The sequence below is a fragment of the Rhineura floridana genome, chromosome 2 (genome assembly GCF_030035675.1).
Source record: "Rhineura floridana isolate rRhiFlo1 chromosome 2, rRhiFlo1.hap2, whole genome shotgun sequence".
Classification (NCBI taxonomy): domain Eukaryota; kingdom Metazoa; phylum Chordata; class Lepidosauria; order Squamata; family Rhineuridae; genus Rhineura; species Rhineura floridana.
In genome coordinates this window covers 13,658,997-13,682,292 of record NC_084481.1, presented here as the reverse complement: position 1 = coordinate 13,682,292, position 23,296 = coordinate 13,658,997, and the positions used below count along the sequence as shown (strand labels likewise).

General features: G+C 42.6%; 1 protein-coding gene across 1 annotated transcript in view; it reads right to left on the bottom strand.

The window, feature by feature from the left end:
- UNC80 (unc-80 homolog, NALCN channel complex subunit) overlaps positions 1 to 21,952 on the bottom strand; it is a 341,822-nt gene extending 319,870 nt beyond the window's left edge. Inside the window, exons 1-2 of the mRNA XM_061607866.1 lie at positions 21,636 to 21,952; positions 14,754 to 14,802 (exon numbers count right to left, since the gene is read on the bottom strand). Coding sequence (XP_061463850.1) covers positions 14,754 to 14,802; positions 21,636 to 21,727 — 141 coding nt within the window. The 5' untranslated portion in view covers positions 21,728 to 21,952. The remainder of the gene's footprint in view (positions 1 to 14,753; positions 14,803 to 21,635) is intronic.
- Between the last annotated feature and the right edge of the window lie 1,344 nt (positions 21,953 to 23,296).

Sequence of the window (23,296 nt, the reverse complement as noted above, 5' to 3'; positions counted from 1 at the left end):
TTCTATGAATGAAAGGGAGTGAGGATAAAGGTAAATGAAATGCAAATAGAAAAAGACAGTGATGATTTCTTAAATGCAATACCATACCAACCACAAGAAGAGTCCTATGAGTAAGGCAGAAAACTAAGCATCCCACAACCAGTCAGGATTCCTAACCAAAAAACAAAACTAAAAAAATCCTGGCAGCCAGTCAGCCAAGGTCACAGAAATCTCCATGCAGCACAACCTGACTTGGGGGCTGCAGTTAGTGCAGAATGCTGTGGCACGATTACTGACATGAGTTAGACCCTATAAGCACATAATACCTCAGCTCTGAAATCTGTACTGGTTGCTGATTTGCTACCAGGAAAAGTTCAAGGTGTGCTTTCCATGTTATGGGTGCCACATAGTACTTGTTCTGCTCTTGTAAAAAATCAATCCTTTAGTGTGGCAGCACCTATGCTTTGGAACTCCCTGCCTATTGACATTAGCAGATGCCTTCACTGTACTCATTTTGGCACCTTCTAAAAATATTTTTGTTTAGGCAAGCCTACCCAGGCATGTAGAAGCTATTATGTTTTTTATCTGTTTTTAACTCATTGTTGGTTTTATTATTTTGAATATTTTTAAATACCTGTCTTTAACTGTTTTTGCCAATAATATTTTTGTTTTAGTTTTTTCTGTAAACTGATTTAAGATTTTTTTTACAATAAACTCGTATATAAATGTTGTAATTAAAATACATCAATAAATTTTGAAGTCACTGTGGGGCATGGGTCTCTTTCCATTTTTAAGAACAAAGGAATCTGCCTTATACCGCTGAGGCCATTTGGTGCCATCTAGCTGACTACTGATGACACGGACCAGCATTGGCTCTTCAGGATTCCAGGCAACAGTCTCTTCCAGATATTGCATTTTGGACCTTTGCATGCAAAGCATATGCCCTATCACTGAGCTACAACCCTTCCCGTTTAAAAAAATCTTTTACAATTGTTCTTTTCAATTCTCTAATGAATGCACATCCTACCTAGTGCAGATTTGCACCATTCATTTACAGCACATTCAATACATATTTGAAGCATATGAATCACACCACAGAATCATGGGAACTGTAGTTTGTTAAGGGTGGTGGGAACTATAACTGTGAGGGGGAAACTACACTTCCCAGGATTCTTTAGGGGAAGTTATGTGCTTTAAATGCAAGTTGTATGTGCTTTAAACATATTGTGTGGATCTACTTAATCAACTTTGCCTGCATGTAAATTGTTTTAATTAATTTTTTAAAATGGAAATGAGCTATAACATTTTCTGCATGACCATGGGCTGCTCTGTTAGCTTAATCTGCCCCTCAGGATGAAAACAATAGAACCATGAACACCCCAAGGAAGAAGGGCACACTGAAAATGTAGAGGAAGTATTGTAGAACTATAATGTGCAATCAGATACTTATCAGGACTAGGGTTGCCAGATTCAGGGCCTGAGACTGATCCTGTATCTTTAAGAGAAGAGAAAGTCAGCCAAGTGCAGGTGTTCTTGCAACACTGGAATGGGAAAAACCACAAGGTGGAATTCTCTCTTCCCCCTGCACAACTTTTAAAGATACACAAGACCTCTTGGAGGCCGGGCCTGGCAACCAAGAGGTCTTCTGTATCTTTAAAAGTTGTGCAGGGGGAAGGGAGAATTCTACCTTGTGGTTTTTCCCACTACAGTGTTGCAACAAAACCTGCACTTGGCTGACTTTCTCTTCTCCTAAAGATACAGGATCAGTCTCAGACCCTGAGCCTGACAACCCTAGTCAGGACATAGGATGAAGAAATATTTATATAAGCATGAGTATCAAATATGTTTATTATTTACACAACCTATAAAGATATTTATAGTGCAATCCTACATTTATTTACTCAGAAGCAAGTGGGGCTTACTCAAACAGGGACAGAACTGCAACCTCATGTGATGAGCAACTTCATTCACGCAACCCAAAATTCAGAATGATGCTGTTTTGCAACTGCTTATACTTGTTTTTATGGTCATTGGATTTTAAAGGGATGTATTTCTTATTGTGAGCTGCCTTGGTTTCCAGACTGCAACCTCACAGGGTTGTTGGAAAGATCCCCATATATACACACACTGGAGATGTAAAAATACATACACCCCATATAATAGTTTATTGTCGAAACCAGTTGATCATTGCAGAACATTAAAAAAAGCAGTATTAGTTTCCTACATAATAAAAGCAATAATTCCTATGTAAGCCCTGCGCAATTGCTTTAAAAATAGCATTGGAGGGGGAGAGAAAGATTTACAACACAAATACAATTCTTTGCTATGTTCACTCAAAAGTCCCATCAATTTACAGCACAATCCTAACCATGTCTACTCAAAAGGAAGTCCTGTTGATTCAATGGCGTTTACTCTGGGTATGTGGGATTAACATTTCTGCTTTACTCCCAGAAAAGCAAGTATTTGATTAATGCTTCATATTGGGAAGGTTTTCAAAACACTGCCCTCTTCAAAATTTAAACCTGTCTGACTCCTACACACAAGAGAGAAAAAGTCTGAAAGCTACATGCTTACTCAATTTGTGAGATTTTCAGAAAAGCTGGAAAAAGCAAGTTTTCTGAGTTGCAAAGAAAAAGCAAGTTTTTTGACTTGCAAAAAGCTCTATAGTTACTGCCTTGTCAATCACAACCCTGACTTAGTGAAGTCAGACTACAAACCTGAAAGGGCGGAATTTGGAAGCTACAGCTGAGTTAACTGAAGTTGTGGGGGGCAGCAGCTGACATTTTGGTGTATATTTTGGGAACCAGACCACCTGGAAACTTATTTTTTTAAAAATGAAAACTGAAAGTCCAGAGATTAAGGTGAGTCACCTGGAGACCTGGAGAGGACCCCCAAAAACCAGAGTGTCTGACCAAAAGACGGAGGTATGGTAACCCTACCTACCACCCTAAGGAAGGTTCCCTGGCCACCCCCTGGTGCTGGCCCTGGAGCTGTTTATCCCTTTTCCCAGAGGTGGGCCCTTTTCTGACATTCAGTAAATATGAGTGTGGGTTGAAAGCGAGGGTTTTTGTTTTGTTTTGCTTGTAGTAGTATTTTATTGATTTTTAAATTTCTGAACCGCCCAGAGGACATGTTTAATTGGGTGATATATAAATGCAAAAACAAGCAAACAAAACCTTGTCAGCAGTACCCTCCCCCAACCTTCATGCATTAACTTTAGAAGTCTGCACAGATTCTGTTGTTTTCCCCATGTGTACAGATACCCCTTAACTTACGAATAAACACACATAGGGTCTATGCAGGCTTTCAAAACGAATGTGCAGCGATAGGGTGCAGGGACTGGTGCTGCAATCCTGCTCACCCACCCTCACCCTGCTTCCATGTTCATTGAACATCAGAAAGGAGATCTACTGGCTGGAGATTATTTTCTTTATCAGGCTGGTGGTAAAATGCATTACTATGTATCTGCTTCCATATCTAGCCATTTTCTTTTCCTGTCCCTTCAGCTGACATACATTCTTTCTCTCGAAAGCTAGTACTCCACTAAGACACAAGACTGCACAGATTTTTCCTTCCTTTCTCTGCCTCCTGATTCATAACTTTCCTGAACTATAAATAAGAAATCTGAGTGGCCTCATACCAGAGCTTCCTTAGTTAAGAGCACTACGATCCAGTGGGCAAATGGCCCGAAAACCAAGTGAACAAGAGTAATATATGGCTGTCTCACGAAGGCTGCCTCACTTTTAAAAAAAGGCCCCAGTATTGTGCTGAACAGAAGAGCAGAGGAATCTGCCTTTTACCAACTCAGACCATTGGTCCATCCTGCTCAGTATTGTCTGTACTGACAAGAAAAGAGTCTTTCCCAGTCCTGGCTGAAGATGACAGGGAACTAACAAGGTTCTTTGGCATGCAATAATGTGCTTTGCCCCTGAGCTATAGTCCTTCTCCGGGAGGTGGGGGGACTTATTCCATGATGTCTGCCTTCTTCCAAATTGCTCAGGGTGGCATATGCAGTTCTTTCCCCGTCTGTTTAATCCTCACTACCAGGCCCGCCCTTAGCATGTGCGGGGCCCGGGGCAAAAGCATAGTTCCCCCCCCCACATTCTTATAATGATTATTCTGCCTGTTGTAGCAATCATCATGCACTGTGCTAGATGCTGTATGATTTTCAATTACATTTTTATTGCTGCTTTTATTCTTTATATTGTATTTTCCTGTATTGGTTTGCATTCCCTAGAATTCAAATTGCAATGCAGTAACATACACACAAAAAAAGAAGCAATAAAAATACACTTAAAAAGGAATATGAGTATTTTATATGCCGCGGACCCACCTCAATGAAGCTTATAGGTTCCAATTTGGGAACCTTTGATTTAAATCATAAATAATCTGTGACGAGAGATCCAGAGCAGGCACTTTTGCTTTTATAAATTAAAACCCCATCAGTGGAAAGTCTAGTTTTTAAATATATATATCAGACCACACAAAACTAAATACACCTCACTACATAAGCTCTTTTAACAAGGCTTTCTGCTTACTCAATGGGAAGTTCTCTCCTGCTACTTCTATAATCTTAAAAAGGCCACTAAATTGAGGTTTTCCTCATATGCACATTTCTGACCATGCCAATCTATTAACTAGCAGAAACCTCGACTTCAAATTTCTCCACTGGCTGCCGGCCGTGCCAACAGTAACACGCACATCCCATTTTTGAACCCAACAGCCTGGATTTGGAAGAATCCCCCGTTGTTACACCATGCAAGGTGCTGCAGGTGGGCCTTGACTCATGTTTGGGACCGGACCGGCCAGCGGCGTCTGAAGGGCGCCACGTGCAAACTCGCGTCTTTTCCTTTTTTATGAGATTTGCGCCCAGCCGCCCTTTTCTTTCAACAATAAAGACGCTCCAGAGGCCTCAAGATCTGTTCAACGCCCCACTTCCACTTGGCAAGCCCTGGCTCGTCCCGTTTCTCCCCACAGCCAAGCCGGTTTGTTTTCCGGATTGTCAAGTTGTGAAACGCTCTTGTAAGGCGGCAGGCCGGGCACAGGTGGGCTCCCCCAGTCCACACCCGCTTTGTTCCAAAGCCAAGCAAGGTCCACCCAGGTGCCACCAGGAGTGGAAAACTACACGAGGGTTTTTATTCCCTAATCCAGAATAAACTCGTGCACGTTTTAGCAGACCACAGATGCCGCCTTTCCCTCCTAGAGCAGAAGGCTCTCCTTGTCTCCCGGATCATCACCTCGTCGTTTAAGAGGATCACATTTCCTACCAGTAGCGATGTTAAAAGTCTGAGCCGGCAAAAGGCTTGCAGTCTATGCCTCTGCGTGTTTACTCACGAAGAAGTCCCTACTCGCGAGCTCAGTGGGGTTTTAGACCTCAATGCACGTCCTCAAGGTGCAAAGACCAAATGATGATCCTTTGCAAGGCTTACTTCTAATCAAGCAGGACTGCGTGCACACGTGCATCAAATCGGGGCACAAAAGAGAGTGGGGGCCCAGCAGCGCAGGCATATATGCAGATCGCCAAGCACGGGGGCCCCCAAAGCGCAGGGCCAGGGGCAACTGCCCCGCTTCCCAGTGCCTAGGGGCAACTCTGCTCACTACAACCATGTAGTTGGCTTACCAGCCCTGATGACATTGTTATCGCTATTTGCGATTGTTATTTTGCCTAGGTCAGTTCTGGAGGCTGGCCTCTCATTAAGGAAGTACATATTTAAAAATGACCTCCAAATACAGCACAATATATCAAACAATCCAGCAAATCCAACAGGGATGTATCTAAAAATAGTGCACCATCGCACACTTCAATGGCTTCAGCTTGGCAACTCAAGTTCTAAAAATTCGCCGGACACTACTGATTTTTGTAAGGCCATTGCAATCTTAAATGATGAAAGAAAGGGACTTTGTCTCCTTGACGTTTAGGAAATTACAGTGCCAACTGAACAAAGGACTGGGGAGTAAGGCAGAAAACACAGGAGGAGCCAGGAGGAACATTTTCATGTGATGATAAATAGCTAAGAGCTCAAATATTTCCTTTGGGAAGCACGTTTAGGATCTACACCTTTCAATGAACTAAATAAAAAGTCCCATAGATCTCAGTGAGAATGAACACCTCTGTGGCAAAGTTTTGATAGTAGACAGCTTCCTTCATTCAGAAGCATGAGATTTGTATGGGTCACAATGCCCTGCCTTGAGGATGAGGAGACAGAGAGGAAGCTATAGCAGAATGGAAAATAACACTGGTTGTCTCTATCCAGCAGTCCTCTGCGCTGGTGAAAAGCTAGCATGCACCCTTTCTCCTTGGGTCTCTTATTCTGCTCCATATTCTAGGTCAGTGGTCACCAATTTTTTTGGACCTGTGGGCATACTGAGAATTTTGAGAGAGTGTTGTGTGTCAGTCACAAAGTGGCTGCCATGGGGGGCATGGCATAACACAAAATTAGTCAGTATGGTCATGGTGAAGCTTTTCCCATAATTGTATTTCCATACTAGAAAAGGCAGTCCCATTAAACACAAAGAGACTTACTTCTGAATATACAAGTTTACTATTGTACTTAAAGAGTGCCTGATCTTTAGGTCCTCCACAGCAGGAAAAGCCTCTTTGTAAAGTTTTCACATTTGCCTTTTTTGGGGGGGGTATTTTTTACTACCCACTCACACTTATTGTGTAGTAGTATTTGCAGAAAAAAACTTTCAGGGACTACCTGATCTCAGACAAACCCACTACAGAGAAGATGCATCCTGTTTGCTAGGAAAAAAGAAATTACAAACGACAGAGATTCCAGTAACTACTAGAAAAGAAGACAGAAGCAGGAAAAATGCTCTGAAGGGAAGGGGAAATAGCAGTTCTTTAGGACCCCAGGGATTCCTGTTGCCCAAACAAATCACTTATCAATCACAGCTCTGACTGTACTCATTGGCTAAAAAACTGTCAGGCAGAAATAGCCAGCCTGGCTCATCTAATCGAAATCACTTAGAAGAGTACCTGCAAAATTTGCTTCATAATGTTCTTTCTAAAAGGGCTAGAGACTTAACCAAAAAAGAAAGAAAGAAAAGAAAGCTCAAAATCTAGGGCCCCTGCCAGGAGCACCAATAAAGGCCACTGCAGGCACCACATTGCCCATGGGTTGACAACCCCATCTCTGGGACAAGGGTAGCCAATGTGGTGCCCTCCTGAACATCCCTAACCATTGATCATGCTGGCTGGAGCTGATGGGAGCTGATGTAGTCCAACAACAATATATTAATTAATTAATTAAAATTGATAAATTCAATAATAAATAATAAAAATAAATAAATAAAAGCAACACCTGGAGGGCATCACATCAACTACCCCTGCTCTAGAAGTTCTATGACACATTTTCTGGAAATGAAAGAGCAGAGAGCAGATCCAACTGGTCTGTGCCAGAGCCCTCATGATACCCTCACTTTCCCACCCCACCCCCTGCATACTTTGTACTATCACAGCAATATCAGCAAAATGAAGGATTGCATCTATAATACTGCCACTGCTCCCTTTGCTCACCAGTGGACCAGTGGTACTTGGAGTAGAGTAATGGGCTGTAAACTGTAAAAAGAAGGCAAGCAAATAATGATGCTAAAAGGAATTTATGATTATCTTCAGTGTTATTATGAATGCTGGAAAACTATCTTCAGTTAAACCAACGGCTTGCTAATAAGAACATAATGAACAAAATAAAGCAAATTATGACAGCAGACAATAGGAGATGTTCTCTTGATAGCTGGGACCCTCTCCCCAGCTTCTGGAATATAGTACAATGAATTTGGGAAGATGATGTCCTCCATCTGCAGAGCAGTATTTTGGAGCCAGTTTACCATTTGAATGGTCAGAAAAACATAGAAGATTCAGAGAGTGAGTGACAGTAGAGCTGTGAGTGTAAAGTCCACTGACACATATCCCTTTCTTTTCATCCATGTGTAAACAAATGATACTGCCAACCAGAACTACAAAGAAATCATGTCAAACTTTGAAGCTCTAGGGAGGAAACTAAAGGACTTTGGGGCCCAAGTAGTTTTCTCATCCATCTTTCCAGTACTTAGAAGATGAGTAGAAAGGAAAAGCACTCCAGGAGAATGACAGACTACAAAGATGGTGCTAACACAAGAGATTTGGATTCTGGGAAGGAAGCCAGACCATAAATCACATGATCTTTGATGTCTGTATACTAATGCCCAGAGTATGGGAAACAAACAAGATGAACTTGAACACTTAATACAGGAAGGTAATACGATTGATAGGTGTAACTGAAACTTGGTGGGATGACTCCCATAACTGGAATACAATTGAAAGATACAACGTGTTCATAAAGAACAGAAAAACAGAAAAGAGGCTGGGTTGTATTATATGTGGAAAATATATATATTTGTACAGAAATACAGGAGGATGATTTTGGTACCCCCACCAAGAGTGATCTGGATTAAAATAAATGGGGCAAGGAATAAAAGGAACATGGTGGCTGGAGTTTACTACCAACCATCCAATCAAGGAAAAGACAAGTATGAAACTTTTGAAAAGCAAATTGTCAATCTTTCAAGGAGGCATGATGTAGTAGTAATGGGGGATCAAGTACCTCAATATCTGTTGGGAGACAATTTCTGCCAAACACAGCCCCTCCAAGAAATTCCTGACTTGTGTTGGAGATAACTTTCTCCTTCAGAAAGTGGAGGAAGCAACCAGAGGATCAGCTATCCTTGACTTGAGTCTAACTAATGGAGATTACCTAGTGGATGAAGTGGCAGTTACAAGAACTCTGAGGGAAAGTGACCGTGGATTTTAAAGGAAGCAAAAGCTGAGAGTAGCCATATGCATACCCTGGACTTCAGGCAAGCCGATTTTAATAAACTCAGAACAATGATAAGTAAGGTCCCATGGCAAACGACCCTAATGAGAAAAGGAGTCCAAGATGGGTGGGAATTTCTAAAAAAGGAAATTCTAAAGGACAACTGCAAACAATTCCAACAAGGAAAAAAGGTGGAAGACAGAAGAAGCAGTCAATGTGCCTTCACAAAAGTTTAGAGATGACCTGAAAACAAAAAAGGACACATGTAGGACATGGAAGCGAGGACATGCCACAAAGGAAGAGTACAGACAGGTAGCACAGAAATGCAGGGATGGCGTCAGGAAGGCTTAAGCTGAGAATGAGCTGAGGTTAGTGAGGGATGCACACTGGAGGCATTCAAGAAGCAAATGGACAGTCACCCGTCAGGTATGCTTTAAATTGGATTCCTACATTGAGCAGGGGGTTGGACTCGATGGCCTTATAGGCCCCTTCCAATTCTTCTATTCTGTGATTCTATTATTTGTTTGAAGACAAGGCACTTTGAGTTGCTCTCTCAAGAAACCTGATGCATGTTTAGCAGATTTGCTGCCTTCTCTAGGATTTTTTTCTGTTTCTATATATGGAGAAGTGTGAAAACCAAAGCATTACTGCAATCCAAGTCATGTATTAGTCCATGGTATGTGAATCAGGTCAATTTGGAAGATGGCACTGAAATATTCTGTCCCACATCTGCAGGGTGAAATCATATAATCTAGCAGCAGATGTGAAATTTTTGCTTGTATGTGTCAGAATTTAAGAACTTTGACAAATTGGGCTGGTGGTGGGGAGACTTTTCTTTACATAATATATACAGCACGAACAGTAAAGGAGTGGATTTATTTGTCCTTCAGGAGGTGATCAAATAAATCAAGATAATTTGCTAGAAGCCTGAAAAGAGATGGGTCATTCTCTGATAGGAGGCATGTATGGGGCTGCCAATTGATATAAGAACATGGGGAGTCAAAATTCATCAGGCATCAGGCCAGGTCTGATGAGGTCCAGCATACACAACAGGTCATCACCTGCGTAGGAGTACATGATTGGCATAAGGTGCTGATATCATCATATATTAGCCAAAAAACCTTAACCAAGCCTTCAAGCCCTACTGAAGTCATAATTCAAGTTTTCACTTGATTGATTGATTGATATCCAGCCCTTCCTCCCAGCAGGAGCCCAGAGCGGCAAACAAAAGCACTAAAAACACCATGAAAACAGACTTTAAAATACATGAAAACAAAACATCTTTAAAAACACTTTTTAAAAAAAGCTTTCAAGACATCTTTTAAAAAAGGTTTAAAAATTTGTCTTTTTAAAGAAAGGTTTAAAAACATATTAAAAAGCAATTCCAACACAGACGCAGACTGGGATAAGGTCTCAATTTAAAAGGCTTGTTGAAAGAGGAAAGTCTTCAACAGGCGCTGAAAAGATAACAGAGATGGCACCTATCTAATATTTAAGGGGAGGGAATTCCACAGGGTAGGTGCCGCTATGCTAAAGGTCCATTTCCTATATTGTACAGAACTGACCTCCTGATAAGATGGTATCTGCAGGAGGCGATCACCTGCAGAGCCCAGTGATCGACTGGGTATATAAGGGGTAAGATGGTCTTTCAGGTATCCTGGTTCCAAGCTGTATAGGGCTTTGTACACCAAAACTAGAAACTTTGAACTTGGCCCGGTAACAAATGGGCAGCCAGTGCAATTCTTTCAGCATCAGAGTGACATGTTGGCAATACCCTGCCCCAGTGAGCAGTCTCACCGCCGCATTTTGCACCAGCTGCAGCTTCTGGACCAACCTCAAGGGCAGCCCCACATAGAGTGCATTACAGTAATCCAGCCTGGAAGTTACCAGTGCATGGACAACAGTGGTCAGGCTATCCCAGTCCAGAAACGGCCACAGCTGTCTTACCAGCCAAAGCTGGTAAAAGGCACTCCTAGCCACTGAGGTCACCTGGGCCTCTAGCAACAAAAATGGATTCAGGAGCACCCCCAGACTACAGACCTGCTCTTTCAGAGGGAGTACAACCCCATCCAAAGCAGGTAACTGACCAATTATCTGAACTCGGAAACCAACAACCCACAGCGCCTCCGTCTTGCTAGGATTCAGACTCAGTTTATTGGCCCTCATCCAGCACACCACCGAATCCAGGCAGCGGTCCAGGGCTTGCACGGCCTCTCCCAATTCAGATGTTACAGAGAAATAGAGCTGAGTATCATCAGCGTATTGCTGACACCTCACCCCAAATCTCCTGATGAACGCTCCTAAGGGCTTCATATAGATGTTAAACAGCATTGGGGACAAGATGGTACCCTGCGGAACCCCACGCACAACTGCCAAGGGCCCAAAAGATAATCACCCAATGCTATTCTCTGAAAACAACCTTGGAGATAGGATCGGAACCACTCTAAAACAGTGCCTCCAATACCCATCTCACCAAGTCAGCCCAGAAGGATTCCATGGTCAATGGTATCAAAAGCCACTGAGAGATGAAGTAAGAGTAACAGGGTCACACTCCCCCTGTCCTTCTCCCAATAAAGGTCATCCATCAGGGTGACCAAGGCTGATTCAGTCCCATAACCAGGCCTGAACCCAGACTGGAATGGGTCAAGATAATCTGTTTCATCCAAGAGTACTTGCAATTGCTGTGCCACAACCCTCTCAATCACCTTCCCTAAAAATGGGTATTTGTGACCAGTCAGTAATTGTCGCAGACCATGGGTCCAGGGTGGGTTTTTTCAGGAGCGAAATCACTGCCTCTTTTCAGGCAGCTGGAACCACTTCCTCCTGCAATGATGCATTGACCACACCCTGGATCCACTCAGTCAAACCTCCTTGGCAAGTTTTAATAAGTCAAGAAGGGCAGGGGTCATGAAGACACATTGCTGGCCACATCATCACAAGCACCCTGTCTATGTCATCAGGCCGTATCAACTGAAACCATTCCCAACAAGATGCAGCAGACGTTGCACTGGACACCTCATTGGGGACTACAGTAGATGTGGAGGGGGCATCAAGACTGCTACAGAGGTGAGCAACTTTACCCTTTAGACTAGATTCACTCTTTGGCTCACTTTGGATAACATAATGCTAGGCTTGATAAATAACAGTATTAAAAATGGAACAGTGCTGTGTTTCCCCATATATAGAGGCCACAGTCAGAGGTTATGTGGAGACGAGGCCAAGAGGAGCGGAGGCAGGGGAGAAGGATCAGTGCAGAAGTGCCAGAACCTAAATACAGTTAACTAAACATGCTGAATGCTATTTACAACACAATCCTAGGCATGTCTAAGTAGAAGTAAGCCCCTCTGCTTTTAGGTTTGCAGCCTTAGTTATATTAAATATTAATAGATTTTTTTTAAGTGCCCAGATGCTTGGCAGTTATCCCAGTTCCTTTTGTACTCATTGGAAAGAACATTGGCAAGAAGAAGAAGAAGAAGCAGTGATTAGTTCCTACTGAGCAACTGGGTACAATAGAGCCAGCATGCTACTCCTTATATCTCCACAAATAAAAGACCTAAAAGTTTACTTTTAAAACCCCTGTAAATTCGAGGAAGTGGCCTGGAATCTCCCTGAGGGTATTCCCTGAGATCAACTGTCCTCCCCATAGAAGTAAATGCTTCCCATGCAGTCTCATCCTGGAGGTGGAGTGGGGGAAATAAAGCACTGCCCTTACTGACAGGGAGTGTCTGCAAGGGGCGTGCGTGCACACAGCTGCACACACAATGGAATGCCTCCCCATGTTCAGAACACATCTCATCCATTAGAATTATACTGTTTTTGCCAGTACATAATAATATAGGTAATTTTACATAAGGAATAAAAGTACAAAACTCTCCAAGATAGTTCTGATAGTTCAGGTAAAAAGGATATTTTCATAGAAGTAGGTTTACAAAGGGCTCCACTGTGGTGAGGCTTATCAGCCAACCTGTCAAGCTCCCATTGAAACCAGACCACTATAGACTCTGGCCATTTGTTCTGTAATTGCCTGACTAAAGGAGAGCTTCTTCTGAAAATCTGGTTGTTATGTTGTAGATGTTGTAAGACTTTATTGTTCAAACTAGCATTAAGAGCATAACTCAGTGTTCATAATTTTCACTGCCGTGCATGGATCTTAAGAACGGCATCAGGGCTACTGTGAATGGATTAATTGTCAGTTGTGTGTTAATTTCAGCCTAGTGATATGGACCAGGATCCACCTTGTGCCTCCCACCAACTCCACAAGTGGAAGGCGATTTGGGGTCCATATGTCCTTCTGGTAGCATGCCCTTTCATGGAGCCTGCCTCAGAGTACTGAGGACCTTCTGGCATTTTCAGGTTGCTCAGGGTACTGTTGCAAGAAGGTGGGACTGAAAAGCTCCCTGTGTCAAGCAGAAATTCCTCTGTTTTTCTCAGCCATATCTTCAAATGAAATATACATTTTTTGTTTTATTTTTAAAATTAATTTGAAAACATTTTTACACTGCTTTTCAATTAAAAAATCACAAAGAGGTATTCAGCACAATGTAAACATTACAATAAAACCGGAACCTATATAATCACAAGGACAGTAAATACAAACAAATCAAGAACAGACTTGTATTCATTACCAGCAAAGGCTTGAGTGAATAGATGAGTTTTTAGAAAGCACTGAAATATGGCACCTGCTATAACTCAGAAAGGGTAGATGTTCTTGGAGAGGCTGCCACAACAGAAAACGCCCTCCCTACAAGATGGACCTTGGCTGGCAATGGCACTACCAGGAGGGCCTTGCTAGCTGACTTCCGTGACCAGGCAGGATGATATAGGAGACGGTGTAGGCTAAGTTGTTTAGCCTTTGTAAGTCAGTTTACAAGAACCTTAAACCTAGTCCAGTAGCTTACTGCAGCCAATGCAGCTCTTTTATTACCGGAGTCTTTACACAGATGTTCAAAGACGAGTGTGTCATCAAAAACGAGTGGCAGAATTGGTATATTGTAGTTGTTTATGGATATTTTATCGTTTTAAATTGCTATTACCTGACCATAGCCTGAAGGCTACATATATGTCACATATACATATGAAGGTTCCTCTGAATATATATATTCATTGCTTATACTGGACAAAACATACACAGTTCATTAGTTTCGAAATCTTGTGGGATTCCACCCAATTAGTTGATACTAACATATTCAATATAAGAAGAGAAGTGTGTATTGTTCAGTGAGGGAACTGTGAGTCTAGTTGCAGTGCAGTTGAGCTGATTCTGACTCGACTGCACTGGCTACCAATTAGATTCTGTGCTCAATTCAGAGTGCTGGTTTTGACCTACAAAGCCTTATGTGGCTCAGGACCCCAAAACCTCAAGGACTACCTCTCCACACATGAATCAGCCCAGACCTTGCAGTCTTCACCAGAGGCCCTTCTCTGTGTCCCTCATCTGAGGGAGGTGCGGAGGGTGACCACATGAGAAGGAGCTTTTTCAGTAGTGGCTTCCCGTTTGTGGAAGGCTCTCCCCAGGGAAACACACCTGACACCATCATTACTAGTTTTTAGGCAACAGACCAACACATTTTTCTTCACCCAGGGCACTAGTAATTAAGTTAGCCTCTCCTGTGGTGCTCATCTTTTAGTGGTTTGGGATAGGACTTGTTCTTTTTACTGTATTGTTGGATGAGTATTTTAGGAATTTTCTATTGTATGTTGTTTTAAATTTGGCTTTTCACTGATTTTACCTGTATTTTATTTTGTAGTTTAAGTCACTTGGAGATTTTTTAAAAGAAAACTACTAACAAATGTATATTCTAATAATAATCATAGTGCAATACTAGTCTGCCCTAATCACATGCTTTGCTACTTTTACCACAGTAAAGCAAGCTCCACATTTGGCCCATTGAGTTTAACAAAGGTTAACTGGGTTTCCATACTAAAAACAACCAAATCATGCAACTCAGTATATCACGAACATTAAAAGTCACATACCACACATGAAGCTTCATATTGTTTTCCCAGTTTGGGCCTCAAAAATGCACTAAGGAAAGAAACAGATGCTTGTCAAAGGCATAGTCATAGGTACATTATACAGTTAGATATGCTGGATTACAATGAAGGTTACAGTGACAGAACTACTTATGACACTGTGGCTATACAAATAAAACATACACAAGGTCCTAAGGAAACACCATGTCACAAAGCTGGCAGGTAACCCCTTCTGGCTGCTTCTGAGAGACTTGCCCAGGTGCAGCAGTTATGCTATGATAAGGGCAAAGGATGGAGGGATTTTCCTTTCCCAGCAGCACATGGTACATGTCAGAATGGGGTGAGCTGATGCTGTAGGAAAGCAAGGGAGGACCATTCAACAAGAGGTATGGATTTCATTCCTCTGATCTTTAGGCTACCTATGAAGTGCAGGAGAATGAACAGCAACAGTAACCCACTGGTACAATCATCCAGGATCATTGGGAGGCCTGGAGGTGATGGGGCCATCAGTAGCAGAAAGGTTTATGACAGCCTTCCCCAAGTGGGCATCTTCTTGATGTTTTGGACTAGAATTCTCATAAGCTCCAGACAGCATCTGGAGGACTTAAGCTTGGAGAAGACTGACTTATGACTCTGTAGCAATGGGGTTGAAAAGAAATGTGACTAGTACTAGGATATAATGTGAGGTAGGAGCCATTCTAATTAGCACAGTCTGATCTGTAGAAGTAGTCAAATAATAAAGAAGCCAATATTGTTTCCATACTGGAAGACGATAATGCAACTGTCTGTATAAACCTTTTATGAAAAATATCATAAAAGAATCCTAGGATTAGATGATACCCAAAGTGCCCCTTGTCCAACATCACACAGTACAGCCCCTCTGCCTCATTTAATGCCCAACGCCTTGTTATCTGACACGCCAGCTTCTCTCCTATGAGCCTGCCTGTTAATGTCATCTTCTGATGTCCTATAGTTGTGCCTCCTTTTCAGAAGTGGGGAGGGGGTTCTCCTGGGGGAGGATTGTTTTTGTTTTGTTTGTAGTGGTGGCCCCTGTCTGTATAACATTCTCTCCAGGGATATTCCCCAGTTTCCTTCATTAGTTTCCTTTAACAACAATTCCATTTGCCAAGACCTTTGACAGATTATAACTATGGATAGTCATTTGAATATATCTCCTGTAAACTGATGCTTTTTGTTTTGTTTTTTAAAATGTTGAGATTATTTGATGTTTTAATGAGTTTTCATGTGGACCGTTTAGATTCACTGTACAATACCTAGAATAGTAATTCAAATTAAAAGATGAGGTATAAATCTGTGAAATAAATAAATACCATACTATATTTATAAATATATTAAGCTTTATCCAGCCAAAGTGAAATACCTTTAAATCCTAGTGATTTCAACTGAAGAATTAATCATGTGTTCAGAATCAGATTTCTCTGCTGGAAGCAACAGGATGTACAAGTGCTTCATTTTGAGTGGGTGGTGCTAGATGTATTTATATATTTATAACTGATGTCTCATAGCTTGAATTTCCTTTATCCCAGAGAGTTGTTAGGTTTCCATTTTCAAATAAGGTTGTTCTACAAAGTAGCTAACAACAAACGTATGTCAGCAAACAGTTTCACACACTTTTAAGTGTGGGAGGCGGTATGAGCCAGGGGGTCCCTGGTTCAAATCTTGCTTCAGCCATGAATTATTTGACCTTAGGCCATAATGTGTAATACTGGGGTAATAATAACAACCAACCATAAAGGATTGTTATTGTAATTATTATGGTGAAAATGATGCTTTAAACAGAGTATAAATGGTATTTATTTATTATATGATTTATATCACATCCTCCAATCCAATATTAGTTCTTCTCAGGGTAGATCCTTTGAAATTATTAGATCTGTCTATTAATTAATGTCCATTAATTTCAGTGAGTCTGCTCTGAGTAGACTAACACTGGATACAACCCAGTACAAAAACATACAATAAAATTAGTCAATAAAACTATCTGAATGAATAATTTAATTTGCTTCCTGTAACAATGCCAAACAGTTCAATATCTTAACCCCCATCTCCACCAAAGGCTTGGAGGAGGAGATAGGTATTCAGCTGGCACCAAAAGCTAAACAATGTAGCACCTCAGGGAATAGCATTCCACAGCCAGGGTGCCATTACCAAGAAGGTTCATTATGGAACTAAAGTATCTCAGGCTTCACTTTATGATAGAATGACGTCCTCTCTGGCAGATCTTAAAGCCCAAGAAGGACAATGCTGAGAGAAGCGTTCCTTCATATAACTGAATCCTCAGTCATTCAGGGCATTGTACAAAAACACTAAAAACTTACATTGGACTCAGTAGCATATAGATAACCAGTACAAATGATTTGGAACTAATTATACAGCCATGACAGTGGCTGTACACTATAGCCAGCATGGATTTTTCACATTCCGCAATGTTAAATTGAAAATACCCCCATGCCATTCTGATGCTTCCTATGAGCTCATTTCAAAACAAAATCTTACAAAACTTATATTCCTAAACTCAGAAACACTTGCTTAACAATCCTCTAAATTTTCATGGTGATACACAAAACAGTCAGAGAGAATCGAGAGTTCAAAGTGTAAAAAGGGAGAAAAAACAGAGCCCTTTTGGACTTCTTTCTGTCAGAGTTCTCATAATCTGTTGAAATTCATTAAAAATCAGCCATGTTCACAGAATACCTGTAATCCTATTATTGACCATGCCCCATACTCTGACCTTCATCTTCTGCAGTTTAAAAGTTAAAAAAATGCTGGCTGATTTTTAATTAATTTAAGAAATTTTGCATTGACCTGAATGATAGTATGCTCAGTAAGAACCAACTGTCAGTGTTCTAAAAGCCAGACTCACAGCTGCTGGGCTTGCCTAATCAGGGGGCCACACCCACACCAGACTTTGATTTCACGTAAGATAGTCATGGCTTCCCCCAGAGAATCCTGGGAAGTGTAGTTTGTGAAGGGTGCTGAGAGGAGACTCCTATTCCACTGACAGAGCTCCAGTGGCAAGACTGGTTAAACAGTCTGCCATTCTGACTGAAGGTCTGTGAGGGGAACAGGGCGCCTCCTAACAACTCTCAGCACCCTTCACTAACTACACTTACCAGGATTCTTCGAGAGAAGCCATGACTGTTCAAAGTGAACTAAAGGCCTGGTGTAGATGTGGCCAGGGACAGCTTTGGTTTAAATATGGGTAGGAGGCTACATGTGCCTGCTGTTGATAAAAAGGAGGGGGAAATGTTTTCCTTTTGGAATGGAAAGGAGCTTCCCCTCTGCCCAGTGCCCACCCACCCAATCTCCTCCCCTCCTCCTCCCTCCCTGCCCCTCCCTGGGTCAGTGTTGGAGTACGACCTGGGAGACCAGGGTTCTAATCCCCACACAGCCATGAAGCTGACTGGGTGACCTTGGACCAGTCACTGCCTCTCAGCCTCAGAGGAAGGCAATGGTAAAACCACCTCTGAAAACCCTATTCATAGGCTCACCATAAGTTTGGTCAACTTGAAGGCAATCCATTTCCATTTTCAAACATGATTGCACAGAAATAAGTCCCATTGAATTCAAAAAGTACGCAAATAGTCAATTCCACACTCCCTTCTCCTCCCTCCTATCCCCTCCCTTGCCCCTTCCCTTGCCCCTCCCTCCCCAACCCCATCCCCTTCCAATCCCCTCCTTCCTCTTCTCTCTCCTCCCCCTCCCCTTCCTCCTCCCCATGGTCAGTTTTACCTATCCTAACCATGATTGCATAGGAGTAAATCCCATTGAACTCAATAAGCATACAAATAATCAGACCTGCCTTTCCCCTCCTTCCCCTCTCCTCTCCCTTCCACCTCCTCTCCCCTCTTCCTTCTTCTTCCTCCCCTGCCCAATTCAGCCCTCCCTCCCTCCCTCCCCCCCAGTCATTTTTACCTATCCTAAGCATGATTGCATGGGAGTAAATCCCACTGAAGTCAACAATCATGCAAATGATCAAACCTATCCTTCTCCTCCCCTCTCCCTCTGGCCTGCTCCCATCTCCTTCCTCCCCTCTGCCCTTCCACCCCTCCCTTCATCCTCCTCCCCTCCCCATCCCCTGTGGTCAGTTTCACCTATCCTAAGCATGATTGCAGGGAGGTAAATCCCACTGAACTCAATAAGCATGCAAATGATCAATCATTCTCAGCAAATTTCCACAGGATCCCATTTCTTACCTCCTGGATTAAAAAGCAGAGAAATTCACTAATAGGCAAAAAACCTTGTTGTTTAAGAACATGCCTATTTCTATCAAACTTTAAAAAGCAGGGAAATTGGGCAACTATAGTGAATGTACCAGGGAAGCAGGAGACCTGACCTCCTCTCTGAGATATTGGACTGCCCTACAAATTTGTCAAAATGCAAACACAATTTGGGTTAGTCTTTCACAGTCCAATCCACTTGCTGTGTAGCTTGGAAGAATTTGGTAACATGTGCCTCTGAGCATATGGTGAGTGGTGACAACACCTGCAATCAGCCCAAATAATAGAACGAAGACATGTGCTGTGCTGATCTTGTTTTAGCACATAAGAAGCAACATTACTAAGACAGTTGATATAGTTCAGATGGCCACTTTAAATATGTCTGATTTACTTTGCAATTTTAGTGAAGTTTCCTATCATAAATCATTTTCTTTTGTTTCTGTGTCCGTGAATATGTGATGTACAGCAACCCTTTGCAAAATGTACACTTAAAAAAATCCAAAAATTGTGGAATAATGGCACTGACTATTCTGCAGAATAGTCTCCAGTGGATCCCAGGAGTGTCTCAATTTGCACAAAATAAAACAGTGGAAGGTGAAATATATTCTAGCAAAATTCTAGGTGTGCTCTATGTTTTTAATTGACCATGCCCACCTTGCCTTAAATGAAGTGGTTTAAACACAGCAGGCTGAAAACATGCATCCTCTTTTTTCCAACAGCTAAGAGTCATTGCTGAAGTAGCAACATATTGTAATCAGACTGATTTTACATCAAACTGCAGTTTCAGATTCAACTGTTAATGCACCCAAAATAGAAATAGAATATAACTTCCAATTTGAAACATAAAAGGCTGTCTTCACCATCTTATGGCACTGACCAATAAAAAGGCTTTGAAATTAATAAAAATAATTTTGACACAGATTTCTAGGATGAATAAAGAGGGAAATAAAATTTTCTAGATTAGATTCTCTGTAGAATCATTACTAACACAGGAAAGCAGCAACACCAACAAACATAAAACAATGTAATTCTCCATGTTTGGAGATGGCAGGTGTTGCCACCACTCACCATATGCTCAGAGGCACATGTTACCAAATTCTTCCAAGCTACATAGCAAGTGGATTGGACTGTGAAAGACCAACCCAAATTGTGTTTGCATTTTGACAAATTTGTAGGGCAGTCCAATATCTCAGAGAGGAGTTCAGGTCTCCTGCTCCCCTGGTGCATTCACTATAGCTGCCCAATTTCCCTGCTTTTTAAAGTTGGATAGAAATACCTGTAGGCTATAGGTACGTTCTTAAACCACAAGTTTTTTTCCCTATTAGTGAATATTATATAGTTCCATGCAGCTGTACTGGTCAACACTCTGGCTGTCACATTTGCATAAGCTGCAGCTTCTGAACACTCCTCAAGGCCAGCCCCACATAGAATGCATTATAGTAATCTAACCAGGAGGTTACCACAGCATAGATTACTGTGGCCAGACTATCGCTACACAGGAATAGCCATACCTGGTGCACTAGCCAAAACTGGACAAAGATGTTCCACGCCACTGATGTCACTTGGACCACCAGTGACAAAGCTGGATCTAGGACAGGAAAGTATTTCAGGGGGAATACAACAGTGTACAGATAGATCTATCCAGTTCCCAGACATTGGGGTTTCTAACATTTTAGGCAAAACAATCAATTAATGTTTAGCCTGTTACATTTATACAGCTTGGAAGAGTCAATGGGAAAATCACTTTCCAGGAGCCATTATCTCAGTTATTGACACTAAACACTGTAGGATAATTTACTGTTCATGTCATTATCATTACTTTATTACTAGTAAATTTCTGTTTGTAATAGTTGGAGTGTAATTTGCATTGGGCAAACATCCATTATAACTGGGGAAAAATGAATATTACCTACAAACACACCGAAAGAGAAAAACAAACAAACAAAAATATGCTAACTAGTTCCTTGTGCAGTATTGTGAAACATTTCACAGTGGTGATTCTTGCAACCTGCCTTTAATATATCCATTGTAAAGATGGGGAACTGAGGCTGCACTTCTGTACACATTTCTCTGGGAGTAAGCTGCAGTGAGCACACACTGGGCCTTGCTTTTGAATAAACGTGCATAGCTAGGGTTCCTTCTGTGAGACTGAGTGATAATCTGCCAAAGGTTTTTTCATGACAAGCAGCTAGGCTGTTCCTATTCTCAAATCACAGCATTCGCCACACTTTGAAGCACAAGTTTTTTGCTGTGCCATGTTGGCAATAGGAAGGACAGGAAACAGTGTCCATCCGAGAAAGATGGATTCTGACGTTTGATGGCTTGCTCAGCGGTTCTTCGCCTGGACCGTGTGTCCACACTGACACCTGCTGTTACTGGCTCTACTGACAAGTGTGGGTCCTTGAGGGGAATGGCACACCTGCTGTGTAGCTTTGGGGTCTGGCCACAGCTGGAGGAGGGCACTGGGGAACACAGACAGGGAGGGGTGGTGGCGAGAGAAGAAAACATGGAAGCATCCTAAACGTGTGAAGCACCCCTTATAGCATGCAACACTCTTTTCTGAAAAGATGAGCGTCTCAGCACAAACGCCAGCCCTTCAGTCCCCATTCAGCCTTCGCGGGCAGCGCCCCCTACTCTCCCTTACCTGGTTTGCCTCCATAAGAAGGTCTGGATTGGCAGCGGGACGCCTCGGCCGCTCTCCTGTTCCTGGCCTTCCGAGCTCTTCCTCTTCACCATGATGCTGCTGGCTCCCCCACCGCAACAGCCGCTAGCCCATCTCTCCGCTTCGCCAGCAGCCTTCTCTGCCTCCGGCGCCGCTGGTGCAAAATGGCTGCAAAAGCAGCAGCAGCCGCCGAGTAGGGGGAGAATCAGCGCAGCTTGAGGGGAGGCGGCGGCTGCCAAGGACAAGCTGATGTCCGCATCCCGTCCTGCATGACTCTCGTCTTTCCGCACCTCCTCCTGTGGACAGCAACCAGCGCAGAGGGACGTGCGTGTGATGTGTCAAGGGGACGCCGCTGGGCTGGGCTGGGCTGGGCTGCCCGCCAAGCGCCACCCATGGAGGGTTGCCTTCCAACTCAACTCCATACAGCCGACCTAAAATGGAAAGTTTGGGGGACTAGGCGAGGGGGCGCTGATTTCTAACTTCCTCCTCCTCTTCTTACAGCCGTAACCTGTAGTTCTTCCCACAGAGACCCACGTCATGGACCCAAAGATGGAGAGGGGATTCCTCCTCCCTTATTTTCAACGAGTAATATTTTCCAGTCCTTGTTGGACTGTGTCACAAGGTAATCGCTACCCTGCAAATCAGATCGGGGGGGGGGGGTTGAAAGGAGAAGAGTGAACTAAATCCGGAAAGCTACAATTGTAAGGTAATCCAAGGTGTTTGGTTTGAAATGGAAACAACTATTTTCAGGGTCACAGGATCACTTATTTTTAGAGTAGATCTACTGAATAACTAGGATAATGAAAGAGGGTTTCATGAAGGGTGGGGGCATGCTCCCCTTGTTTCAGATCATATGTGATTATTTCTCAGGAGTATAACTCTGGCTGGTGTTTGGTTGTAAAAAGTAACCACAACAAATGCTCTTTATTTATTTATTTGTTAGATTTATATCCCACCCTTTCTCCCAGCAGAAGACCAGGGTGGCAAAAACACACTGCTTCCCCCCCCCTATTTAAAACAATTTAACTAGTAGTGCTTCCATCTCTGGGCTGAATATTTGTCTCCCCTCCCCCCTTCCTTCTACCTACACCTGAAATGGTTTCCCTGGAAATAAGTTTGAGAATTACACTTTACAGCCCCAGTCCTAAGAAAGCAAAGCTGCAAAAACCTATGCACTTACTTGGGGGTAAGCCTTATTGCACTGTTCTTCACCCTTGGGTCCCAGATGTTGTTGGACTACAACTCCTATCATCCCCAGACAACATAGTCAATGGTCAGGGATGATAGGAATTGTAGTCCATCAACATCTGGGGACCCAAGGGTGAAGAACACTGCCTTACTGAACTCAGTGAGAACTGTTTCTTAGTAAACATAGGCTGCAGACACACTAATAGTTTCAAAGGCAGCCAGACCATTTTCTCTGGCTGCATTTTGAAACAACACTACCCACGGCTTAACAAATCTCCCTTCCCCACTGCTGATTGGAACCACCCACAGCAAAGCATTGGGACAATCACTATGTCTGCCTAGAGTAGCAACGGGATTGATGGCAAATCAGTTTGGAAGCCTGTGTAAAGCTAACTTCAAGGTAAATCGCATTGGAGCCACAACTTTCAAGGTCTGGAGTAAAAGGAGGAGCAGTT